This window comes from Echinops telfairi, unplaced genomic scaffold (assembly GCF_000313985.2).
Source record: "Echinops telfairi isolate 266 unplaced genomic scaffold, ASM31398v2 ScPeMD7_3;HRSCAF=10, whole genome shotgun sequence".
Classification (NCBI taxonomy): domain Eukaryota; kingdom Metazoa; phylum Chordata; class Mammalia; order Afrosoricida; family Tenrecidae; genus Echinops; species Echinops telfairi.
The window spans coordinates 58,689,261-58,711,020 of NW_022103899.1; the positions used below are offsets into that span (position 1 = coordinate 58,689,261).

At 43.6% G+C, this 21,760-nt stretch overlaps 1 protein-coding gene across 4 annotated transcripts in view; it reads left to right on the top strand.

Annotated features, from left to right (window-relative positions):
• GIGYF2 (GRB10 interacting GYF protein 2) overlaps positions 1-21,760 on the top strand; it is a 114,570-nt gene that overhangs the window by 30,430 nt on the left and 62,380 nt on the right. For all 4 annotated transcript variants that reach the window (XM_045296315.1, XM_045296316.1, XM_045296317.1 and 1 more), the window contains exons 4-8: positions 5,200-5,329; positions 7,521-7,616; positions 12,840-12,951; positions 16,061-16,172; positions 16,815-16,855. In XM_045296315.1, the coding sequence (XP_045152250.1) occupies positions 5,200-5,329; positions 7,521-7,616; positions 12,840-12,951; positions 16,061-16,172; positions 16,815-16,855 (491 nt within the window). The remainder of the gene's footprint in view (positions 1-5,199; positions 5,330-7,520; positions 7,617-12,839; positions 12,952-16,060; positions 16,173-16,814; positions 16,856-21,760) is intronic.

The window sequence follows — 21,760 nt, forward strand, 5'->3', positions numbered from 1 at the left end:
CATAATATGCAGTTTCTGGCCTGTCCTGGTCAGTGGCAGTTATGAAGCCTCTTTCAAATTTTGAGTATCCGGAGTCTAGGAAGGGAAATCTAGACACTGCAGACAGCTGGCTTAGAGGCTGGGAGGCAAGGCTGCCCTTAGGAGTCTACCTTTAAAAACCCTTTCTTCCTTTGCACCAAGAGGTAGGCCCTTTTGTTTCTTAAGAGCACTTTGTTTATCCATTTGTTAAAGTAGGTTTATCTGTTTGCATATGTTTTGCCTTCAGACAAGGCCTGATCCTGGCCAGAAAGGCACTGCTGCTCTCTTGTGGTGTTTAGAGCGCAGCACATACGCACTTACTGACTGAAGGCAATCCAGCCAGGCTCATCTTTGGGATTGCGGAGAAAATAAGTGACCTCTGGGAAGGCGGAATGAGTTAGCATCCCAGTTTTTAAAAAGAGGAAAAGAAAGTCTTACGTGACTTACTAAATCAGATGTTCTCCAGTGGTACACTTTGGGAAGGACTAGGACAACGAGCTGTTCAGAAAGCATTTTAGAGAAAAATGAAAAGGCATTTCAGCACCTGCCTGCTGTGACCCATGCCTTGGGGGTGTGTGTGTGCTGAGACAAGAGGGTAAAAGGCGTGTTCCCTACTTTTGAATTGTTTAATGAAGAGCCTCTGCCACATACCATTTTGCTCGAATGTTGTAATGCTCAAGTAGGTAGAATGGGAGTTCAGGGTATTCAGCGGCCTAGTTGAGTTTTCCTCTTGGCTGTCTTTTTTCTTTTTTTTTTGAATCATTTTATTGGAGGCTCATACAGCTCATCACAATCCATGCATACATCCATTGTGTGTCAAGCACATTTGTACATTTGTTGCCCTCATCATTCTTAAAACATTTGCTTTCTACTTGAGCCCTTGGTATCAGCTTCTCATTTTTACCCCCTCCCTCCCCTCCTCTTGGCTGCCTTAAAGGTGTCTTGTACTACATTTTCCGAAATGGAGCTTATATGACTTTTGTCCTTTACAATTTCTTCTTTCATTTCAGCTTAAATGCCACACATTTGCTCAAACCAGATGATCTTGGAGTTACTCCTGTTACTGCAGTAGAAGAATGAGGGCTTTTTGGTCAGGAGAGTTCGTGTCTGGAGGACATGATGACCAAATACATCCAAATCTTGCCTGATTTGAGTGCTTTCCTATGCCGTCTGCGGCTGAAGTTATTTGGGTACATACTGGCTTAGGCTAAGGAAGCTGTGCAAAGAAATAACTTGTTGTGAGGTGCTGTTGAGTTTGTCCCAACTCATAACGACCCTATGTACAACAGAACGCAACACTGTCCAGTGCTGTGCCACCTCCACAGTCGTATTTATGTTTGAGCTCCTGATGCAGCCACTGTGTCATCTACCTTGTCGAAGGTCTTCCTCTTTTTCGCTCCCTGCTACTCTACCAAGCATGATGTCCTTTTCCAAAGAAATAGCTAAATAGTAAAAAATAATGTCCAGTAAAAATATTTGCATATTAATAAGTTTGACAAGAGAACTCTTGAGTATTTTAAATACAATTTGAGCCCTCCTAGTTGGAAATATCATGGTGTCTTGTAGTCATAAGACCCTACCTAGATATGAAGCTTGGTTTTGTTGGTTGTGTTTCTGAACAAGCTGTTTAACCCCTTAACTTTATTGTTTGAATTTAGTATATTGGGGCTATTGTAATGATTAAGGAGCACTTCTGGCGTAGTGGTTACAGTGCTTGGCTGCTAACCTAAAGGTTGGCAGTTCAAACCTACCAGTCCCTTCTTGGGAGAGAGACAAGGCACTATGTCCTTCTGTAAAGATTTACAGCATTGGAAATCCACAAGGACAGTTCTCTGTCCTCTAGTGTTGCTATGAATTGGAGACACCTTGATGGCAATGGGTTTGGTTTTCAGTGTTGTGAAGATGAAACGACATGTGAAAAAAGTCCAGTCTCAGCTCTCAACAAATGTTCGTTCCACGCCTTCAGGAAAGAGACCATCTGAACATGGGGAAGGTTCCTGAAGGTTGGACCATTGTTCTGCGGGCCTGTTGTCTCTGCGTGGTGGTCTCAGTGACCTCCAAGCCCAAGAAAGAAGTGGAAGGAAAGCACTAGATGGTAGTCTGTGTGTATTGGAGAAACCTGGGCTCCCTGACAATTGGTGACTCCCGTTCTCAAGTATGAAATAAAACAAAACGAGCCTCTAACATTTTCACATACCAGCTAGAAAAACGCAAGACTCCTAACGCCCTGTCAAAGGACTCGGAAGCCAAACTGAAATGACTTGAAGAGGCCCCTCCCAGCCAAAGATGAGCCAGTGTGAGCATTGTTGAGAGTAATTGCCGCGCCCTGAAACGCCTTAATGAGAGTGTACTACCCTAGGAGGATGCTAGTGAACCAAATCACAGTTTTGAAAGCAAATAAATGAGGGTTGGGGTTGAAGTATCCACGCTTTTTTTCTTTATTTTCTATGAACTGTGCCAGTGTGTAACAATACCAAGTCGTATTTGAAAATAGTTTGTTTCAGATGTACTCCAGCTGACGCATAAGGAATGATAGAGTAAAATTACTTTGCAACTTTATTAGACTTGGAGATTAAAGTATTGGTCATCATTAGCTGGTAGCATCATCATGTTTCCTGCTGGAGCAAGGCACCACTACATAGGAAGTTGTCTTGCCAGGAAACAACCCAAATCTGATGAAGCCTGGCAGCCAATCAGTTTACATGACATAGGGCAGAGGCACTTAACCTGTTACTCACCAACAAACTATTTGTTGGTGATGCAACCAACAAAGTCCATGTTTAAACTTGTAAGAAAAGGCCCTTTATAAGCAAATGTGGTGAAGAAAGCTGATGGTGCCCAGCTATCAAAAGATATAGCATCTGGGGTCATGATGGTAAACAAGCGGCCATCTAGCTGAGAGGCAACAAAGCCCGCATGGAAGAAGCACACCAGCCTGTGTGATCACGAGTTGTCAAAGGGATCAGGTATCAGGCATCAAAGAACAAAAAATCCTATAACAAAAAATCCTATCATTGTGAATGAGCGGGGAGTGCTGAGTAGAGACCCAAAGCCCATCTGTACATCTGGACATCCCTTATAGAATGGTCTGGGGGAGGAGATGAACTAGTCAGGGTGCAGTATAGCACCGATGAAACATATAACCTTCCTCTACTTCTTTAATGCTTCCTTCCCCCCACTATCATGATCCAAATTCTACCTTACAAATCCGGCTAGACTAGAGGATGTATAGTACAGATAAGAACTGGAAACAGGGAATCCAGGACAGATAAACCCCTCAGGACGAATAATGACTGCGATACCGGGAGGGTGGAGGGAAGGTGGGGGTAGAAAGGGGGAACTGATCACAAGGATCTCCACATAACCCCCTCCCTGGGGGACGGACAAGAGAAAAGTTGGTGAAGGGAGACATCAGACTGTGTAAGACATGAAAAAATAATAGTTTAAAAATTATCAAGGGTCCGTGAGGGAAGGGGGCAGGGAGGGAGGGGAAAAATGAGCTGATACCAAGAACTCAAATAGTATATGTTTTGAGAATCATGATGGCAACAAACGTGCTTTACATAATGGATGCATGTATGGATTGTGATAAGAGTCGTATGAACCCCCAATAAAATGATTTAAAGAAAAGGCCTTTTAAAGGAACATTCTAAAATATCTACTGATAAAATGACAGACTCACGATTTCCTTCAAAAGAACATGAAAGCAGGCTACCTGGCATTGTGGGAGGAGCAGGCTCAGCCATGGTTTGCTAGTTTGGGGTTGAGTAATAGGTACATGGATGGTGCTTTTATTGATGTCCAAAATTGTCCATTGTAACAAGTCCAAGTAGAGGGAGAAGCTGAAAACACAGAGTAAAAAGTAGTCTATAGATCTACAGTCTCACCAATGTAACTTTTAAAAAGTATTTCCTACTTTTTACATGTCCGATAGTTACAGTACATGTAATATTTTAGCCATTTTTGAACAGTGTGCAAGTATTTAGTATGCTTCCACTTGACCTTCACAAAAGTGTTTATAGTAATTTTAGTGAGACATTACCCAGCTTTTGCTTTTATGAGTAAAGCTTAGCAACTTGAGGCATCAATTGAATGGCTTCCGGTGCGTTTCTCCGTGGTCTTGGAGCTCCCTTGGAGCTAGTTGATCTCGGTTACCGTGTTGACCCTCAGAGGTAGTTCCTAGGTTATTAGCTGCTCTTAGCATTCTTCTGCTTGATTTCGACAGAGCTGAAGTAGAATCTTGAGGGGGTTTTTTTGCTGAAGTTTTTTTCTTATCTTTTCAAATAAGAGACTTAAAAACATTTTAAAGTTAAACAGAACCATCCCCTTTTCCTCAGTTCCTTTTCTGAGGTGATTTTAGTGGTTTTGCGTATATGTTTTTTCTCCTTTTCTTAGTAGTCCACATGATCGTTTATTTTTTTCTTCTACTTTTAATTTCCAGCTCAAAGTACTGTTATTGAAATGTATGTTGAAATGTTATAGGCATGTTAAATGTAAATAACATTAAGCACCCATGTATCCGTCACGAGGCTGGAAACCCTTACATGATTACTACGCTCGCTCTGTAAACCCTCCTCTAGCTGCCCTCTCCGCTCCCGTTGAGAACCCACTGTGTTCTGAGGTGGTGCTCGTCCGTGCCATGCTGAGTTTCACGCTTTCACTATGTTTCTGTTCTGTGTCCATAATTGTATAAGCCTATTTGCAGCTCTGTGCATTTTGTATACAACATTCTGTATAATATGTGTCTATAGCTTACTTTTGTGGATCCTGTTTTATTAGGTATTTTATTCGACACTGTCAAGTTATTCTTTGAAGTGATTATTCCATTGTATAATCCCACAGATACTACTTGAGAGTTTTCATTGTCTCAGGTTGTAAAACTTACCTTAACCGCCTTACTTTCATGCATGGGCAAGGGTGTTTGCCCTGTCTTCTCAACTCCCATGGCTGTCAGAGAGGGGCCTTCATTGCCCTTTACATCACGACTTGCCCTGTAGTTGTTTACTGTGTTGCAGGGAAATGCTCTTGAGCTTCGGTGCCAGCAGATTGCATTACAGCGAAGGGCGATGGTAGCCGGAGTGGAACAAGATTTCTTTTTGCTCTCCAGTGTTTTCCTGAGTGTGACAGAGACACGAGAGCCCTCTGGACGCCCCTACTTATCCTCTGTGTCTCTTCCTCTAGGCTCCGAGCTCTGTCCAGTGGTGGGAGTATCACATCCCCTCCTCTCTCGCCAGCGTTGCCTAAGTATAAATTAGCAGACTATCGTTACGGCAGAGAAGAAATGTTAGCACTTTTCCTTAAAGACAACAAGGTAAGGAGACGGGAGACAAGCTCAGAAATGTGATTGAACACTTGGGGTATGTATATGGTGGAGAGTGGAATTTATACCTTTCCTGGGAGAGAGAAGTGTTTGATTCTCGGCCAGTGCACCTCTTACCTGGCCACCATCCCTTCTTCATCTGTGGAGGCTTGGGTGTGGCTGTGATGTTGGACAGGTCTCCAGACTAAATGGACTAAGAAGAAAGGCTTGTTGCTCTGTGTCTGAGAGAGAGCCTGTGCCAACCTTTTAGTTCACAAGGGCTTAGTCTGACTGGTCATGAGACATCGCAGGACCAGGCAGTATTTGATTCCGGTGTAGCTGCTATTCATGGATCAGCCCATGCCGTTTCTCTCTACCCTGCTTTGAACCCTGCTGTGGCTTGCCAGCTTTTCTCAGGTTTGCACTGTGCGTTTTCAACAGAAGAATGCTGAAAGCACTGCTGTCGAGTAGTTGCTTCTGCATCACAGTGACCCCTAGGACATAGGAGAACTGCCCCTTACTTAGGGTTCTGAGACTGCTCAGTTTTTCAAGAGCAGGCTGCCTCCTCTTCAGAATGGTGGGTAGCTTTGAACCACTAATTCTGTGATTAGCAGTTCAACACTTAACCCAGCACACCACAAGGACTCTGTTTAAAACAGAATCCAACCAAACCAATCGACTTGATTTTGGCTCATAGCGACCCTGTAGGGCAGAGTAAAACAGTTCCTTTGGTTTCCAAGATTGTGAATCTTTATGGAAACTGACAGCCTCTTCTTGCTCCCTTTGAGTGCCCAGTGCATCACCTGCCACACCACCAGGGCTCCTTTTAAGACAGGTTAGTGAGCACTGAGTATCTTTTGTAACTTGTTTCACTCACTCCTCTTTTGAGTTTATGTCTGTCCCAGGTAGTGGCTATGGGTTGAGGAATAAAAGATCCCTCCCTCTCTTTCTCACTCCTCTTAGTTGACACAGGGGCGGACAGGAGGTACAAGAGGGGACATCTTCTCCTGTTCATACCCTTTTTTGAGTAGACTACAAAATTTTTAGTAGAAAACCTAAAAACAGCATGACATCTCTGCTTATAAATGATCAAACGCAAACAGAATTTGAAGTCGAATTTTATTATTTCTGCTCTTTTCAGTATACAGGCAGCCACGAGGTTACGAATGGCTTAAGGACAGCTCCTGCTGGCCCTTTACTGCAGGGCTTTGAACTGGCTCTGTCCTGGTGAAACAGGAACAGATCTGACTTAGTACATTTGGGGTAATTCATTGAGGTTTCTACAACACTGGGCGAAGCCCTGGAGTGGGAGATCTGGGAGCGATATAGTGAGTCCTGGCATGGGAGATTGGATTGTTGCCAGGATATGGAGACTGACACCTTTGAGTGGGGTGCTGGCTATGTGGAAGTCCTGCTTTAATACTATGTAGATCGGTCCTCATTTTGAACCAACCCTTACTTGAAGCACGTTCTTCAACACGATCATCTTCACAGCTGCATGTGCAGTTTTTAAGTCATTGAGCACTAAGCCCTCAAAACAAAACAAACTGGCTGCCGTTGAGTCAGCTCCGAGCGCTAAACCTCCATAGGGTCTCCAAGGTTGCAAGTCTGTGGGAATAGACAGCCTCATGTTCCCACCATTGAACTGCTGTTGGGTTTGAACCGCCGATCACATGTGGTTAAGAAGCCCATTTCTGTTCTGACAGTGCCAGTAGGGTTAAAGTGAGGCTGGTGAAGAACCATACATACTTCTTCTGACTAACTCACAAATTCCTTAAGAAACGGGTACAAATCTCGTTCATAAGCGGGGGTCTGCCTGAACTTTGCTTTTCAGTTTATTAATGGATTAATCCAGTTGCTAAGCACAGATAGAATTGCTTATAAAAGCTCCTTATTCCCTCCAGCTTTGAGCGTTCACTGCTCCACCCAGGCCCTCTGGAATCACCAGAGTTGGTGCTGGCTGTCAAATCCTGAAGTGCTGCTTGGATGGGAAGGTGGTGAGGGTGATGGGAGTTTAATTCTTGACTTTCTCTAAATATAATGTCAGTGCCATAGAAGTTCAGTGGGGGTGAATGAGCTTTAATCCATATTTACAGTAATCAGCAGTAGCTAAATTGGAGTGCCTTTTCTCGGAACTGCCTTAACATGGGCCTAGAAGGGCAGTATCAGTCTTACAGTATCATTCATGTATTTGGCCACACAGATACCTTCAGATCTTCTGGATAAAGAATTCCTGCCTATCCTGCAAGAGGAGCCCCTGCCGCCCTTGGCTCTTGTACCCTTTACAGAAGAAGAACAGGTTTGTGCCCAGTGTTGATCCTCAGCCCAAGCCCTTGCACCTTTTTACTAAGACATGAGATTGGGAAGCTGCTTCTTAGGCCCTGAGGAGTTTTGTCTGTCCCCAGAGGCCTGTGCCTCTCTGAACCAACTTCTCTTCATTTTCTAAAGCTTATTACTATTTTTTTAAATATTGGGTCAAATATGTATGTAACAAAACAATTTGGCTACTCCAGTATTCTTCACGTGTTCTTAGCATACCTACATGTATCATGTTGTTTAACCATCACCTCTATTTGCTCTCATTTTCCCCCCACTCCCTTATCAGAAGTTCAGTATCCCCTAAGCAATGAACCTCCCTTTTTGCTTCATGCCTACTCTTGGGAACTGCAGATAAACTGTGGTCTGCATGCATCTGGCTGTTCTAGATCCCTTATCTAGATAGGGTCATACAATATTTATCCTTTTGTGTCTGACTTTTTTTTTTACTTATTTTTTTAGGTTCATCTCGATCACAGCACTGATGATCTCAGCTTCATTTCTTTTTATGGCTGAGTAGTAGTTCATTGTATTTGGTTTAGTTTATCCATTTATTTATTGATGAATTTTGGTTAAACATATGGTTTGATGCTATCTTTCTATTTATTGATGGTCACCTGGGTTATTCCCACTGTGTGACTGCAGTGACTAGTGCTGCGGTGAATATCAGTTACAAGTGTCAGTGTGAGTCCCTGTTTACAAGTCTTTGTCTACTTAGGAGTGGAATAACCTTTTTTTCTTGGTGTGTGGTGGCTTCCTCTTTAGTGGATTAGATTCTGCTTTAGTGACTGAGGCTGTTGAGTGCTTTGTGGAGATAAAGAAATGTTTTTAGATTCTGAAGGACCACTGGAATCAACTCTAATAACTGTCAGGGTGATGGGTATGGGGGAGGAGTATTTATCAGGAGAATGTAGTTTTTCAGAAGTAACTGCCAACCTCCATGTTCACCATTGTACTGTCACACTGAGCTGACTCAAGAAACATTTAGCTCTTCAGTTCACACTGTATCTCAGACTCCTCTGTTGCTCATGGTTTTGTGAGCGAGCTGGTGGACTTGGGGCATTGCTCTTGATGGTGTGCTGTGTCAGTGTGAAGACGATTTTTTCCTTATCATTTTATTGGGCAGTGTGAAGATGACTTTGAGGAGCTTTGGTGATTGTAGTAAAATGGACAAACAAGAACTTTGTTGGAACATTGAAATGGATGCTAATTGAAGCATTAATTAAAAAAAATGCAAACCTTTATGGAGACAGAATTCACAGCTCATGTAATTTACCTGTTTGAAGTGCTCAGTTCAGTGGTCTTTTCAGTACATTCCCAGAGTTCTATAACCAACACCACTATCGAAATCCAGAACTTTTTCAGATTTGTTTGTGACAACCCTTGCTGTTTCCTCTGCACTCCTGTGTATTTTGTACGGGGAAACTACGGCATTGAGAAGCAAGTTTATTGAGAGAACTCTCATCAACATACTTTAAAAGATGATATTTTGTTTGCGACTTCCTTCTCCATCAGATTGGTTTCATTTTGATTCAGGAAACCTGCTGATCTTCCAACATCATCAGCACTGCTATTTGCAGTGACTAAATGGTGTTGATTGTTGTAACGAAGGGGTCTGGTCTCCAGTGATGGCTGAAGAGTTCTTGCCAAGTTACCAAGTTAGCATCTCACTATATTTTTGTTTAATTTCCACTAAAAAAAAAGTGAAGGAAACTACTCTTGGTATTTCTCAAGCTGAAAGAAGAAAAAATCAAGCCTTAAGATGCAACATTTCTGAAGGATTCCATGGGCAAAATATTGAAGGATGCAGGAAAACATCAAAAGAAATTGGAAGGAATCCACAGAGTCACCGTGCCAACAAGAACTGGTTTGCATGCATAAGATCAAGAACTGATGGTTATTGAAGGGCGACATCCAAGCTTCACTGAAGACATTGGTGAAAACTAAGGCTCCAGGAATTGGGCTGTCAGTGGGAATGTTTCACTGCACTGATGCAGTACAGGAGAGCCTACGCCAAGAAATTTGGAGGATAACTACCTGACCAACTGACTGGAAGAAAGCCATATTTGTACCCATTGCAAAGAAAACACAACAGAATGTGGAAACTATCAAACAAATCATCAATATCTCATGAGTAAAATTGGTGATAATTAAGAAATGGTTGCCTCCATATAAAGACAGGGAATGCCAGAAAGTCAGGCCAAGTTAAGAAGCTGTATATGGAACACGGGGTGTTTTGCTGATGCTGATTGATCTTGGCTGTAAGTAGAGAATACCAAAACGATGCTTGTTTTATTGACCATGCAAAAGCATTAGATTGTGTCGGTTCTAACAAGCTATGGATAGCATTGTGAAGAATGGGAATTCCAGAGTGCTTAATTGTGCTCATGTGGCACCTGTACAAAGACGAAGAGGCACTTATTTGATTAGAACAAGAGGATGTGTTTAAAGTCAGGAAAGGTTGCACATCAGGGCTGTACCTTTTTCCAGTACTCACTCAATCAAAGAAATGGGCCTATATGAAGAACGACACATCTGGATTGAAGGGAAGACTCATTAACAACCTTTGAGGTGCAGATGCCACAACCTTGCTTGTTGAAAGCATAGGACTTAAAGTACATACTGATGTACATAAAAGAAAAGACCATAGACTCCAGTGTGGATTACAACTGGTCTAATAAGCACCATCGTGATAGATGGAGAAAATTTGGAAGTTGTCAAGGTTTCATTTGACTTGCAGGTACAGTCAGTGTCTTGGAAGCAGTAGTCACAGAAGAAAGTGACATTGCATTGCTGCAAACGAACTCTTTTTAAGTGCTGAGGATAGAACTAAGGCATGGTAAGTCAGTATTTTCAGTTGCCTCACATTCGGGAAAGCAGGGCAAGGACAAAGGCAGGCAGGCCTGCAAAGTATTAACTTGGTTGAATTATGATGTTGATAAAGGACATTGAGTATACTCCATGGACTGTCAGAGGAACGAACAAGTCCGCCAGGGAAGTAGTGCAGCTAGAACACCCTAAGAAGAGAGGGTAAAATGGGGACCTAATGCCAGGGGTTTGAGTGGAGAGGGAATGTTTTGAGAATGATGAGGGCATATGCTTTACACAATTGATGTGTGTATGGATTGTGATAAGAGTTGTATGAGCCCCTAGTAAATGATTTAAAAAAAAAAAAAGAAGAGAGGGTGGTGAGAATTTGTCTCATGTATCAGGAGGGAGCAGTCGTGGAGAAGGTTATCATGCTTGATAAAGTAGAGGGTCAACAAACAAGAGGAGGACTTCAATGAGATGGACTGACACAGTGGCTCAAACAAACAATTGTGAGGATGGTGTAGTGCTCTGCTGTACACAGAAAGGATTGCTATGACACAGCGTCAGCTTGAGGGTACACAACAACGGAAGCAATTTCCTTCCCAAAAATCAATACACTGCTTCAAATGAGTAGACAACTGTAGGGAATATTGTTGTAAATGCAGATATGTTTACTATGTAAATATGTGCAATCTTAGTATTAGGGCATGTTTTTGTGGGTTGTTTTGCTTGTTTAGCTTTAAGAAGCAAGCATTTACATGCTGTTGAAATTGTCTAGGCTGTACTCCTCCTCACCTCCCCACCCCCCGAGATGGTCATCAATTGGTGTGTTGTGCTCATTCTTGCTTTGTGTTTTCTTTTTTTTTTTTTGCTTTGTGTTTTCATATTTGTGCACTGACATGCAATAGATAGTTTTATAGGGCTTACATAGGTAGGTATGCGTTTTGGGTACTGTAGCATACTGTAGTTTTTGTTAAGCAACTCTTCCCCCTTTAACATTAATTTTTAGATTTGTCAGTTTTGATACATGTAGTTGTAGTTCATCGCTGTTGTCCATTGTGAGAAAATTTCAGTTTCCCCCTCACCTGTTATTGGATTCTTAGGTTGTCTTCAATTTCTGCCATTACAGAGTGTGCTGTGTGGCACACTCACAATGTGTTATACAAGTGGAATTGGCGTGTTTTAGTTCTGTGCATTTTGTAAAACTTTATTGAGCATATTTTCTATCGTTACTTAAGCCTCCCGCCTTCCGAGGTCCCATCTCTAGACAAACTGTCCGCTCTTGGTTTTTCAATTTTGGCTCATTTGGTGGCAGTGGTGGTTGTGGGACTTGTGATTCTCTAGTTCCTAGCGGAGCTGACCGTTTTTGCATATGCTTATGAACCAAGGCAGTTTTTGATTGTCCATGTCGTGAGCCCATTATTCCTTCAAGTAGTTTATCTTGTTGGTTTTAAAATGTCCTTATAGAGTCTTTAAAATCAGTAAAACATTTGAAAAAGACTAGTGTACTTTAAAAAAAAAATTGACAAGAACAAATAATTAACAAATGAGTGTACCCATAGATGTCTAAGAAAGCAGGTCCAGTCTTGTTTTGTCCAAATTTGCAGAGAATTTTTTTCAGTAACAGTACTCAGTGTTGAAAGTATAAGACAATGTTTAAAGTATTTGATCGCTTTTTACGAAAGGTGGGGAATATATTTACATATTTTTCTAGAAAAATAAATGACTGCTAAGCTTCTGCCTTTGGGAAAGGGCTCGTGGTGGCGAGGGCAGGGCTGCCTGGGAGGTCTTCTCTGTCCCCCTCTGCGCCCACCTCATCGTACATGGCCCTAGTCCTGATTGGCTAGTGGGGTGGGAGGGCAGTTTCATGACTGAGTGGTTGGGATTTTGTTCAACTTTCAAGCCTCCCATTCAACCACATCCATCTTGGTTATTTACTATGGTGGTGAGGCCCAAAAAGTTCATCTTACTCCTTTTCTTAGGGAAGCTTCTGATAGAACTATGCTTCATCAGTCGGCTGCTGCCTCAGAGCTTTTTGTGACCCCCATCTCACTCTTGGGAGTTCATTTCCTCGTCATCAGCCAGATGGCAAGGGCCCTCTAAGGCCACATCTCTGACCAGGCGTTTTCTCTCTGCCTGTTGCCCATCTCCTGTAGGTGTTTGCTCCACACAGCAGGTTGTGTTGGTGTGAGCACCGAGCTTCTCAGTCCCTCACAGAACCTAGCGCCGTGCAAAGGCATGGGTGGTCAGTGTGTGGGGTTTGGAATGTCAGCTAAGGCCAGGGCTTGGTATGTCGCGCGGCCATGATGTCATAGTGGATGCCATGTTGTATGTACGTGCAGCGTGGGGTGGGTAGAAGGCATGTGTTTCACCCATTCTTTCTTTCTTTTGGCAGAGAAACTTTTCCATGTCTGTAAATAGTGCCGCTGTCCTGCGGTTGACAGGACGAGGAGGAAGCGGCACGGTGGTGGGAGCTCCTAGAGGTCGAAGTTCCTCACGAGGGCGAGGTGAGCTTCCAGGAGCAGTGTGGTGGTGGAACGAGGAGGAGGAGGAGGAGGAGGAGGAGAGGGGAATCCCCTTTAAGGTATTTTAATGCTTGAAGTTTAAACAAACTGCTCTTTGACATTAGAACAGTGTTCCAAAGATCCTGAACATTTAGTTTCTGAACTGCTTCTCATAGTGGTTGCTCTCTAGCCCTCATCTGGAGCATAAAACCCAAGCCCTCAAAAACAAAACCAAAAACAACCAACTGAAGCCTGTTTGTGGAGTCGATTTCCACTCATCTCAACTTAAGTTCCAGGACTGTCCATGGGAGCAGCCTGCCTCAGCCTTCTCCTGCAGAGTGGTGGGTGGGTCTGAATGCCTGGGCCTTTTGGTTAGCTGCTCAGTGCTTAACCACTGCACAATTGGGCTCCTATCAGCAAACACAGTATCCCAAACCAAACCACTTCCCGGGAATCGATTCTGACTCCTAGCACTGCACAGAATGGCCTCATCGAGTCTCCCAGGCTGAAGTCTGAGCTTTCTCTTGCGGAGTAGCTGGTGGGTTCAAACCAACAACCTTTGGTTCATGTCCTAGACCTTAGGGTGACAGCTGAGGAGCCAAGGGCTCTGCTGTTCAGAGCCAGAAAGGGTCATTCTGGTTATAGAGAAGGGTCACCCTGGCGAGAGATTCGAGCTGGTCCTGTTGAGCACACTCCGCTTCCCCAGGGGCCTGTGCTGTGGGAGCTGGAGCTTCTGGAGAGCCCTGAGTGCTGGGGCACCCCTGCTGTCCCTGGCAGCTCTGTAGCACAGGCGTGGCTCCAGCCAGATAGTGTGTCAGCAGCAAACACTTCTCCATACCCCCACTGGGGGCTTCTCAGGACTCGAGCACAAACGATTACGCGGCATCTTTTACCACAGCGTAGTCTGTTCATCCCTTATACTTGTCTCTCAGAGCAGCTGTGGAGGTGGCAGGCTTGGGGGTCCTCCTGTCACCCCACCCACCCAGATGTCATTCTCATCGATGTAGAGTCTCTCACAGCTTTTTCTCAAGGTCATGATGGACAACTAGAGTAATTGAGGCAGGGCTTTCTAGGGGATTTGTTAACTGGCCTCATCTTGTGGTGAGGTTTCGGAATGTGGACTCAGCGTTCCTGTGACTGGGGAAGAGGCGAATAAAGGCACATCAGGTGTTGTCACCCAGTGCTGTGACTTGGTGGCAAATGGCTTTCCTTTCTGAATGGATTTGTCAGTCTTTAGGAGAGTAGTTTCCAACCAGGGGAGCAGCTAGAATCATCAGTCAAACTGATCAATAAAAACCCTCAGCTCCAGAGCTTTGGGTGGCGAGATTGAAGATGGCTGTACTTGAGAATATCCACCTGCAGTTGGATTTACACACCCAGGGGTAGTACCTGGTGACCTGTGGTACTTAGGACGGATGGTGCCCAGTGCTGGTGGAAGCTGGTGGAAGCAGTGCTGGTGGAAGGGGTTTCCTGGTTTCCTGGTGGGACCAGCAGCCATGAGTAAGAACACCCAGGCAGCGTTGCTCTGTGCTGCTGTGTGGACCCCCAGCGAACTAGACTGTGGGCCTGAAGTGATCCCCAGCGCTGTGTTGCAAATACCTGCTGGTCATCTCAAGCAGGTGTTTTGTTTGCTTTTAAATCTACAAGGAGAAGTAGGTTGATCAGTTTCTCCCTGATTTCTGGTTTCTTGGACAAGAAGGGTTCTCTTTGGGATAGAATCTATTTATGCAGAATTTTGAAAGGGCGTGGATAAAAAAGACATGCCGTGCATTCCCTTCCATTGTTTTTAAGCCCCCCACTTGTAATTGTGGACTTTGTACTGGGGTTTATGGTAGGATCGATCATCTGGAGTCTGAGGTAGTACTTGTTTAAATCACAGCCAGGTAATGAAAATAATGACTACTGTAAATGACTACGTAACGCAGTTTTATTTACCTTTAGAATGCACTCATGTTTATCGATCACTCCCTTTCCTTTCCTTTGGATGTGTATGCCCCAAACTCAGCACTGGGATGTGTAGATACCCAGTTGATCCCCTTCTGTATGTGCAGCAACACCCCCACCCAGGTCACAGGGGTCAGGGTCACGGGAGTTACTTTGGGTCTTGCTTTTGCCCTTCAGCAGAGTCCTGCAGGTGTATTCACATACCACTGCTTCATCTTCGAATGCCGAGCTGTCTACTGGATTGCTTTAAAAAAGCAATTAAAAAAAAAAAGTCAATTCTGGAGGGAGGGACGGGGGAAAAAAGAGGAACTGATATCAAGGGCTCAAATAGAAAGTAAATGTTTAGAAAATGATGATTGATGGCAACATATGTAAAAATATGCTTGGTACAATTGATGTATGGAATATTATAAGAGCTGTAAGATTCTCCAATAAAATGATTAAAATTTAAAAAGTTAATCCTTGATTGATGGGCATTGAGTATCCAACTTTTTTTTCCTTAAATTATATTACACATCTTCCTAGATAATATTTGCACATTTGTGTTTTTGATGAGGTTACATTCTGAGTAGAATTGTGGAGTCACAGATTGATATCCCCTGACAAATTAGTGTCAGGACAAGCTAGTTTAAACGCAAACCACTTGAATCCCAGAGTCTGTACCCTCTCGTCAGCCCTGTGAGATCTGAGTGGAGGAGACCAGCATCCCTGTGTGCTCAGGGACACCTGTCAGCAGGTGCCTCTCACAGGCGGCACCTTGGAGTTGACTCTTATAAGGCACCTCTGCACTGAGGTCAGATCCATGACTTGAAAATTTGTGCTTGACTTTGGTACTTTAACTCTCTCCTTCATAAACCTTCCAAATCAAAATTTCTTTCTCATCAGAAGAAAACAAATCCAGTATAAGCTTTAATTTACAATAATGGTTTATTAACATTTTATTAGAGAAATAGTGACACTGTTGCTTGTTCAGGGATAGGGTTCTTAGAACAGTGTTCTGCTTTGTCATCGTCGTGTCCCACCCCCCCCTGCTATCACTGGTCTCTCCAGGAGGCCCAGAGCCCCCAGATCTGCTTCAGTGCTATCCACAGACGGCCCGCATCGCTGAGGACAGGACTTCTAGTGTCAAGGGCAGACCTTTGAGTAGCATTTTTTTTCTCTCTTCCAGGTCGAGGCCGAGGTGAATGTGGTTTTTACCAAAGAAGTTTTGACGAAGTGGAGGGTGTTTTTGGTCGAGGTGGCGGCAGGGAAATGCACCGCTCGCAGAGCTGGGAGGAAAGGTAAGCAAAGGCTCTGCAGGTCAAACAGTGCTATCTTAGGAGGGACATCTCTCCTTCTGAGACAGGTGGTTTTCATGATGAACCATCAGAGGAGATCCTCCCATAAAGAAAGGAACCATTTGAGACAAGGATGTCAGTGTCTTCGGTGACCACAGCTGGGCAGCTTCCTACAAGGGGACTTCAAAAGTTTGTGGAAAAACTTATATCTTTTAAGTCCATTTTCCCACGAACTTTTTGAAGTTCACGTTCAGGGAGGCATACTCTCATAGTTCAGGAGCCCTGCAGTTCTGCTGCGTGGCCATCAAAGTTAGGGTGGCTTTGAAATCATATAATGACACAGGAGCGCACACTCTAGAAGCAGTCTGTACACCTGTGCAACATATCTCTAATGAGAAAAACCAACAGTCTGGTTTGTTCTCAGGATTTTTAAAAAATTACACATGTATTGGTATAAGTTAACTTTCGGTGAGATAATGGGCGTTTTTGTTTTCAACTTTATGTCTTCTGTATTTTTCCAAATGTTAGACAATCACTGCATTTGGTTTGTAATTGACAAAAGGCAGAAAGACAGGACATTGGGTGCATGGATGAGAAGTCTGCATATGCTGAAGTGTGGCTTGAATCATCTTTTCTCTTTCCTAGGGGTGACAGACGATTTGAAAAGCCAGGACGAAAAGATGTGGGTAAGATTTTCGATTTTGAAATACTTTCATTTGGATTTCATGTCATCTTTAGTTCTAGGTAGACTTAGATCCTAAGATTAATTTAAAAAACAATTCTCTCTCTTTCCTTCACCTCTCCAGTAGATGGGGTTGTAGCATCGCTTGCCTTTAGAATCCCATGGTTATTTGTGGGCTCTAGTTCATGAAAGCAGGGGTGATGATGAATTAAAACCACCAGGAACTGCTTCTTAACTGAAGCTAACTGTGATCTGCACGTTTAACTGGTTAGCTCAGTACAGGAGCTTGGATTGAGTGCTGCTGGCAAAGCCCTCCCTTCAGGTTGTCATATGGACTGTGCTCTCGATCCCGAGCGCTTAGCATAGATAACCCGTTCCTGTTGGTCATGGGATAACATAGGGGACTTGGCATGGCCTGAGAGCCAAGGAGAGAGCACAAATGTTCCTACTTTAGTCATCTATTCATCTGGTCTTTTGACTGCATAATGCGCCCCCCCCCTTCCTGTTTCTGAGAGGAGAACTTTCAAAGTAAGAGATCTATGAGACAAAAGAGTAAGAGATCTACAAGATAAAGAATTTACAGTCCACTGAGTTCAGAGGAGCACAGTAAGGAAAGGGAACGTTAGGGTTTATGGTGAATCGATCAAAGTGTATAATTGTACAATGCTCGTAGATGGGCTTTCTGACTGTTTAAAGTTATTGCTATAGAAACAACCGGTAGTTAATGTCCGGGAGAGAGAAACCCCAATTGATAGTACCACTAGAGCTCTGAAAATGACTAGCTCTACAAATTTTAGATTCTTACAAGTACCCAAAATATTCTCTAGAGCTTGAGTGTCTTGACAAAGGGCAACATTTCTTGTATTTACAAGAAATAGATTTACAGATCGTTAAGGAAAAAAAGTTCTAATAATTAGCATTTCATTCCTTGTTTCCATATAAAACACATTTAAACAGACTCATGATTAATATTTTCAATTCCTCACTCATGGACGTGACATGGGGACAAGTATTTGCCCCTCTGAGGGGAAGGCCATGAACTGTAAATGCAGCCTGAAGCAGCTGGGTGCAGATTGGGGATGGACTTTATTGCCGGTTGACTGTCCTTACCTGTGTGGCTGACCGGGGATGGGCCGGTCCTCCTCTTCTCCCAAGTCTGATTCTATACTTTTCCCAGGGAGCTTGGAGAGACGTGGTGAGGGGCAGTTGAAGTTTACAGCTTAGGGAATCAGAATACTCTGTCTCAGAGGTAACCTAGCACTCAGATTTTTCAGTCTGAGCAGTAAAGTGGAGGTGATTCTGCTTGGAGTGTGTGGGCTCGTTTCATTTATTTATGCTACAAATACTGAGCTTCTGTCATTGGACCAGGCATTACCAGGTACCAGATACACCTTCTCTCTTTCTTTGGGGGACAAGGCTGCTGTGCTGGTCACCTCATCCAGCAGTTTGATGTCGTGATGGAGCTATGGAGTGGCATAGCCGGGACTTGGGATCAGAATTAAGGTGGTCCAAAGTAACCACATGGAATCAGATGGGAGATAAGCAGCAAGAAGGGGTGAGCTTTTGCGTCCATCATCCCAAGTGGACAGACCTCAGAACTGTTTGTAACAGCAGCCTGTGCTACAGCTCGGCACTGACCATGAACTCTGCAGAATGTCTGGCAGCAGCGGCAGTGACCCTGCAGTCCCAGGGGGCCGGGGGGTGGGGGTCACTTTCAAGCACTTGACAACTCAGGTGTTGTGTGCAGTTCTGGGGCAGACCCAGGATCGGGAAATGTGAAACCTTGGGACAAGGACAGCCTTTAAGGAGATGGAGCTGTTTAGATAGGAGACAAGTTTGGGCAGGGCAGAGTGGGAGAAGGGTTCCTGAGGTCAGTATTGGCAAATATTTGCTTAACGATCATGTGGATGATGATCTGAAGGAAGGAAAAGGGCTCATCTGCGGCAGGCTCATTCGCTGTCTGGACGTTAAGATGGTTGCCTTGGGAAAGTGAGTGTCTGGGGAGGAGAACAACGTGGTTTTTAACACTTCTTTTTTAAAAAAATATTTTTATTGGGGGCTCTTACATCTCATCACAATCCATACATTGCTCCAATGTGTCATGCACATTTGCACATACACTGCCATCATTTTTTAAACATTCTCTTCCCACTTGATCCCCTGATATCAGCTCCTCATTTCTTCTCCCTCCCTCCCTCCCCCATCCACCCTCCCTCATGAACCCTTGATAAGTTATAGATTATTTATTCCATATCTAACATCGTCCTCCATCCCTCACCCAATTTTCCGTTACCCATCACCCCTGGGAGGGGACTCTAGGTTGGCCTTGTTAGACCGATCTTTTTAAAAATCATGGTGAAACACACAGAGAAAAATGGTTTGAGAATATTTTTTCTTGTTTGATAAGCATTTATAGCTTTGCACACATTTACATACGCCAGCATTTCCTACATGCTTGTAATGAAAGACTTAATTTCTACACACTCACCCACACGTTTTAATTTCTGCTTTTATTTTTTTTAAAGAACATTTTCTTCTTTTTTTATAATCATTTTATTGGGGTGTCACATAACTAATCACAATCCATCCATCCATCCATTGTTGCCATCATCATTCTCAAAACATTTGCTTTCTACTTGAGCCCTTGGTATTAGCTACTCGTTTTTTAACCTCCCACCTCGTTCCCCTCTCCCTCATGAACCCTGGATTTTACCTCTTGATGCACATTCATTCTATAGTGGTTTGCAATAGATGATTGCAAGACTCTTAATATTATTATTTGTCATTTTCATATTTCATCTTCATTCAAGGAGGGTCGTTTCTTCAGCTCCCTCTTTGAAAAGTAAGGGTCCGAGCCCCTTTTTGAGCAGCCAATATCCATGTGAACTGACAGAATTCTTAACAGAGGACAGTGCTCAGGACAGATGCTCTTCACTAGTTAAGCTAAAACTGTGGTTTGGTTTGAAGAAGCATTGGGGTAATTTTGGCTTAGCGCTTAAAAATGATCTCAGGGTAAGTTTTAAGGGGTTAATTCAGTATCCAAAGCTCCTTCCATAAGGATTCCATGAGAATTTGAATGCTTGCACAATTTGAAGCAGGTACTTAATTTTCTTGCATTGTACAGGTAGAAGTTGTTGAATTGGTGTATGTTCTGTGTAGACTTAAAGAATATCATTTTAGCAAAAGTAAAGTTCTTATCCTTTGACGCTGTATTGAAAAAGCAAGGTCTGGATAACCGAGGTGAGACAAGTGGCTAAGCACATCAAGAAAGCAGTTTCTACTGAAACACCATGGCTGTTTCCAAGTGTCACTCTTCCAGCGTGTATACGCAAGTGTAAGCCGACCTGACTATCAGCCGAGGCACCTAATTTTACCACAAAAACTGCCTAAAAAACGTGCTGAAAAACTCAGCTTATACACGAGTATAGACAGTAAGTTCCTTTTGTTGTATACTTTTTCATAAGCTGATGAATTTATTAACTGCTAATGTTCCCATGTTTACTTTCTCCAAGAATAATCATTCTAAACTACTTTTGGGGGATACTCATGTCCTGATCAGTTATGAGATGTCCCATGGCATTGAATGAAGTACTGTGGGCTCAAGCAGATTTGTTAAACGTAGAGATGGTTCATGTTGTGTCAGTACTTCTGATGTGGAGAGATGGGGTGATGGCAGATATCTGGGTACAGTGGTACACACTGTCTCTGTGACACCTGGCCTCAAGACTTCCTAGGCGGTTTGATGCAATTCTGATTTCTATTCAGTAGGAATTGCTCACTGTGTGGGGGGATCAATTCTTGGGATCACTTACAAGATTCAGTGAGGAAATGATTACTAACAAGAACAGTCCTGGGTGATAACCAGAACGATCCAGCCCTGTGAGAGAGTCATTAGTGAGAGTCATTAGCCCCAGTATGAGAGTCATTAGTCTATTTTGGTGGGAAATACTTTGTAATAGAGCAGTACTTGGTCCTGGGATGGCTGCTGGGCGTCCACATACAAACCCTGACCCTGAGGTTTTGAGTAGCAGCTTGTCTGTCATGCAGTCTGTACTGTTTTCCAGAAGCACTTTTTAAAAAAAAAAATCGTTTTATTGGGAGCTCGTACAACTCTTATCACAATCCATCTATCCATCCATTGTGTGTCAAGCACATTTGTACATTTGTTGCCCTCATCATTCTCAAAATGTTTTCTTTCTGCTTGAGCCCTTGGTATCACTGGAAACACTTTTAAGCTGGTTCCAGGGGGTCTAAGATGTCGTGGCTGCTCTTCCAGCCTGGTGGAGTGCCACCCCCCACTACCCTGCCATTTCTATGCCTCCCCCCGGGGCTCCATTCCCCATGGAGCGCAGAACACAGGGTCCTCAGGATAAGAGAAGGAATTGTAGCCAGAGTTTCCAGAAACCTTTGACCTTCCCCCAGATAAAAGTTAATGGCATTGCTTAATGGCTCTCATCATAAAGCATTGCTCAAACCGCACTAGTGTACCAACTGTTTATGGGAAGTCACATACAGGTTTCAGTGGAGGGTCTGTGTATAACTGTACCCTCTTAGAGGCACAACATGGAATAGACTCAGAAAAACAAGGCGGTGGTGCCTGGTTCCCGCTCTGGGGTGTCGCTGTCTTAGGGGTGTTGAGGCTGGAGTGCTGCGAGTAGAGCTCCGGCTGCACCGTGGGCTCTGGAGACCCAGATTGGACCAGATGCTTGTTGGGCCCCCGTGAGAACTGTGGTCTCTATAAGTGGTGAGAGAGCCATGTCCATCTGAACTCTATGACCTTATTTTTCTCAAATTGGGTGAAGCTTGCTCACTCATTCCTGTTGCCTGGATGTATTACAAGAGTCTTGGGTTGGAAAAAATAATCTGTTGGTCTGGCAAAGGCTTATGATTGCCAATGAATTTCAAGTAG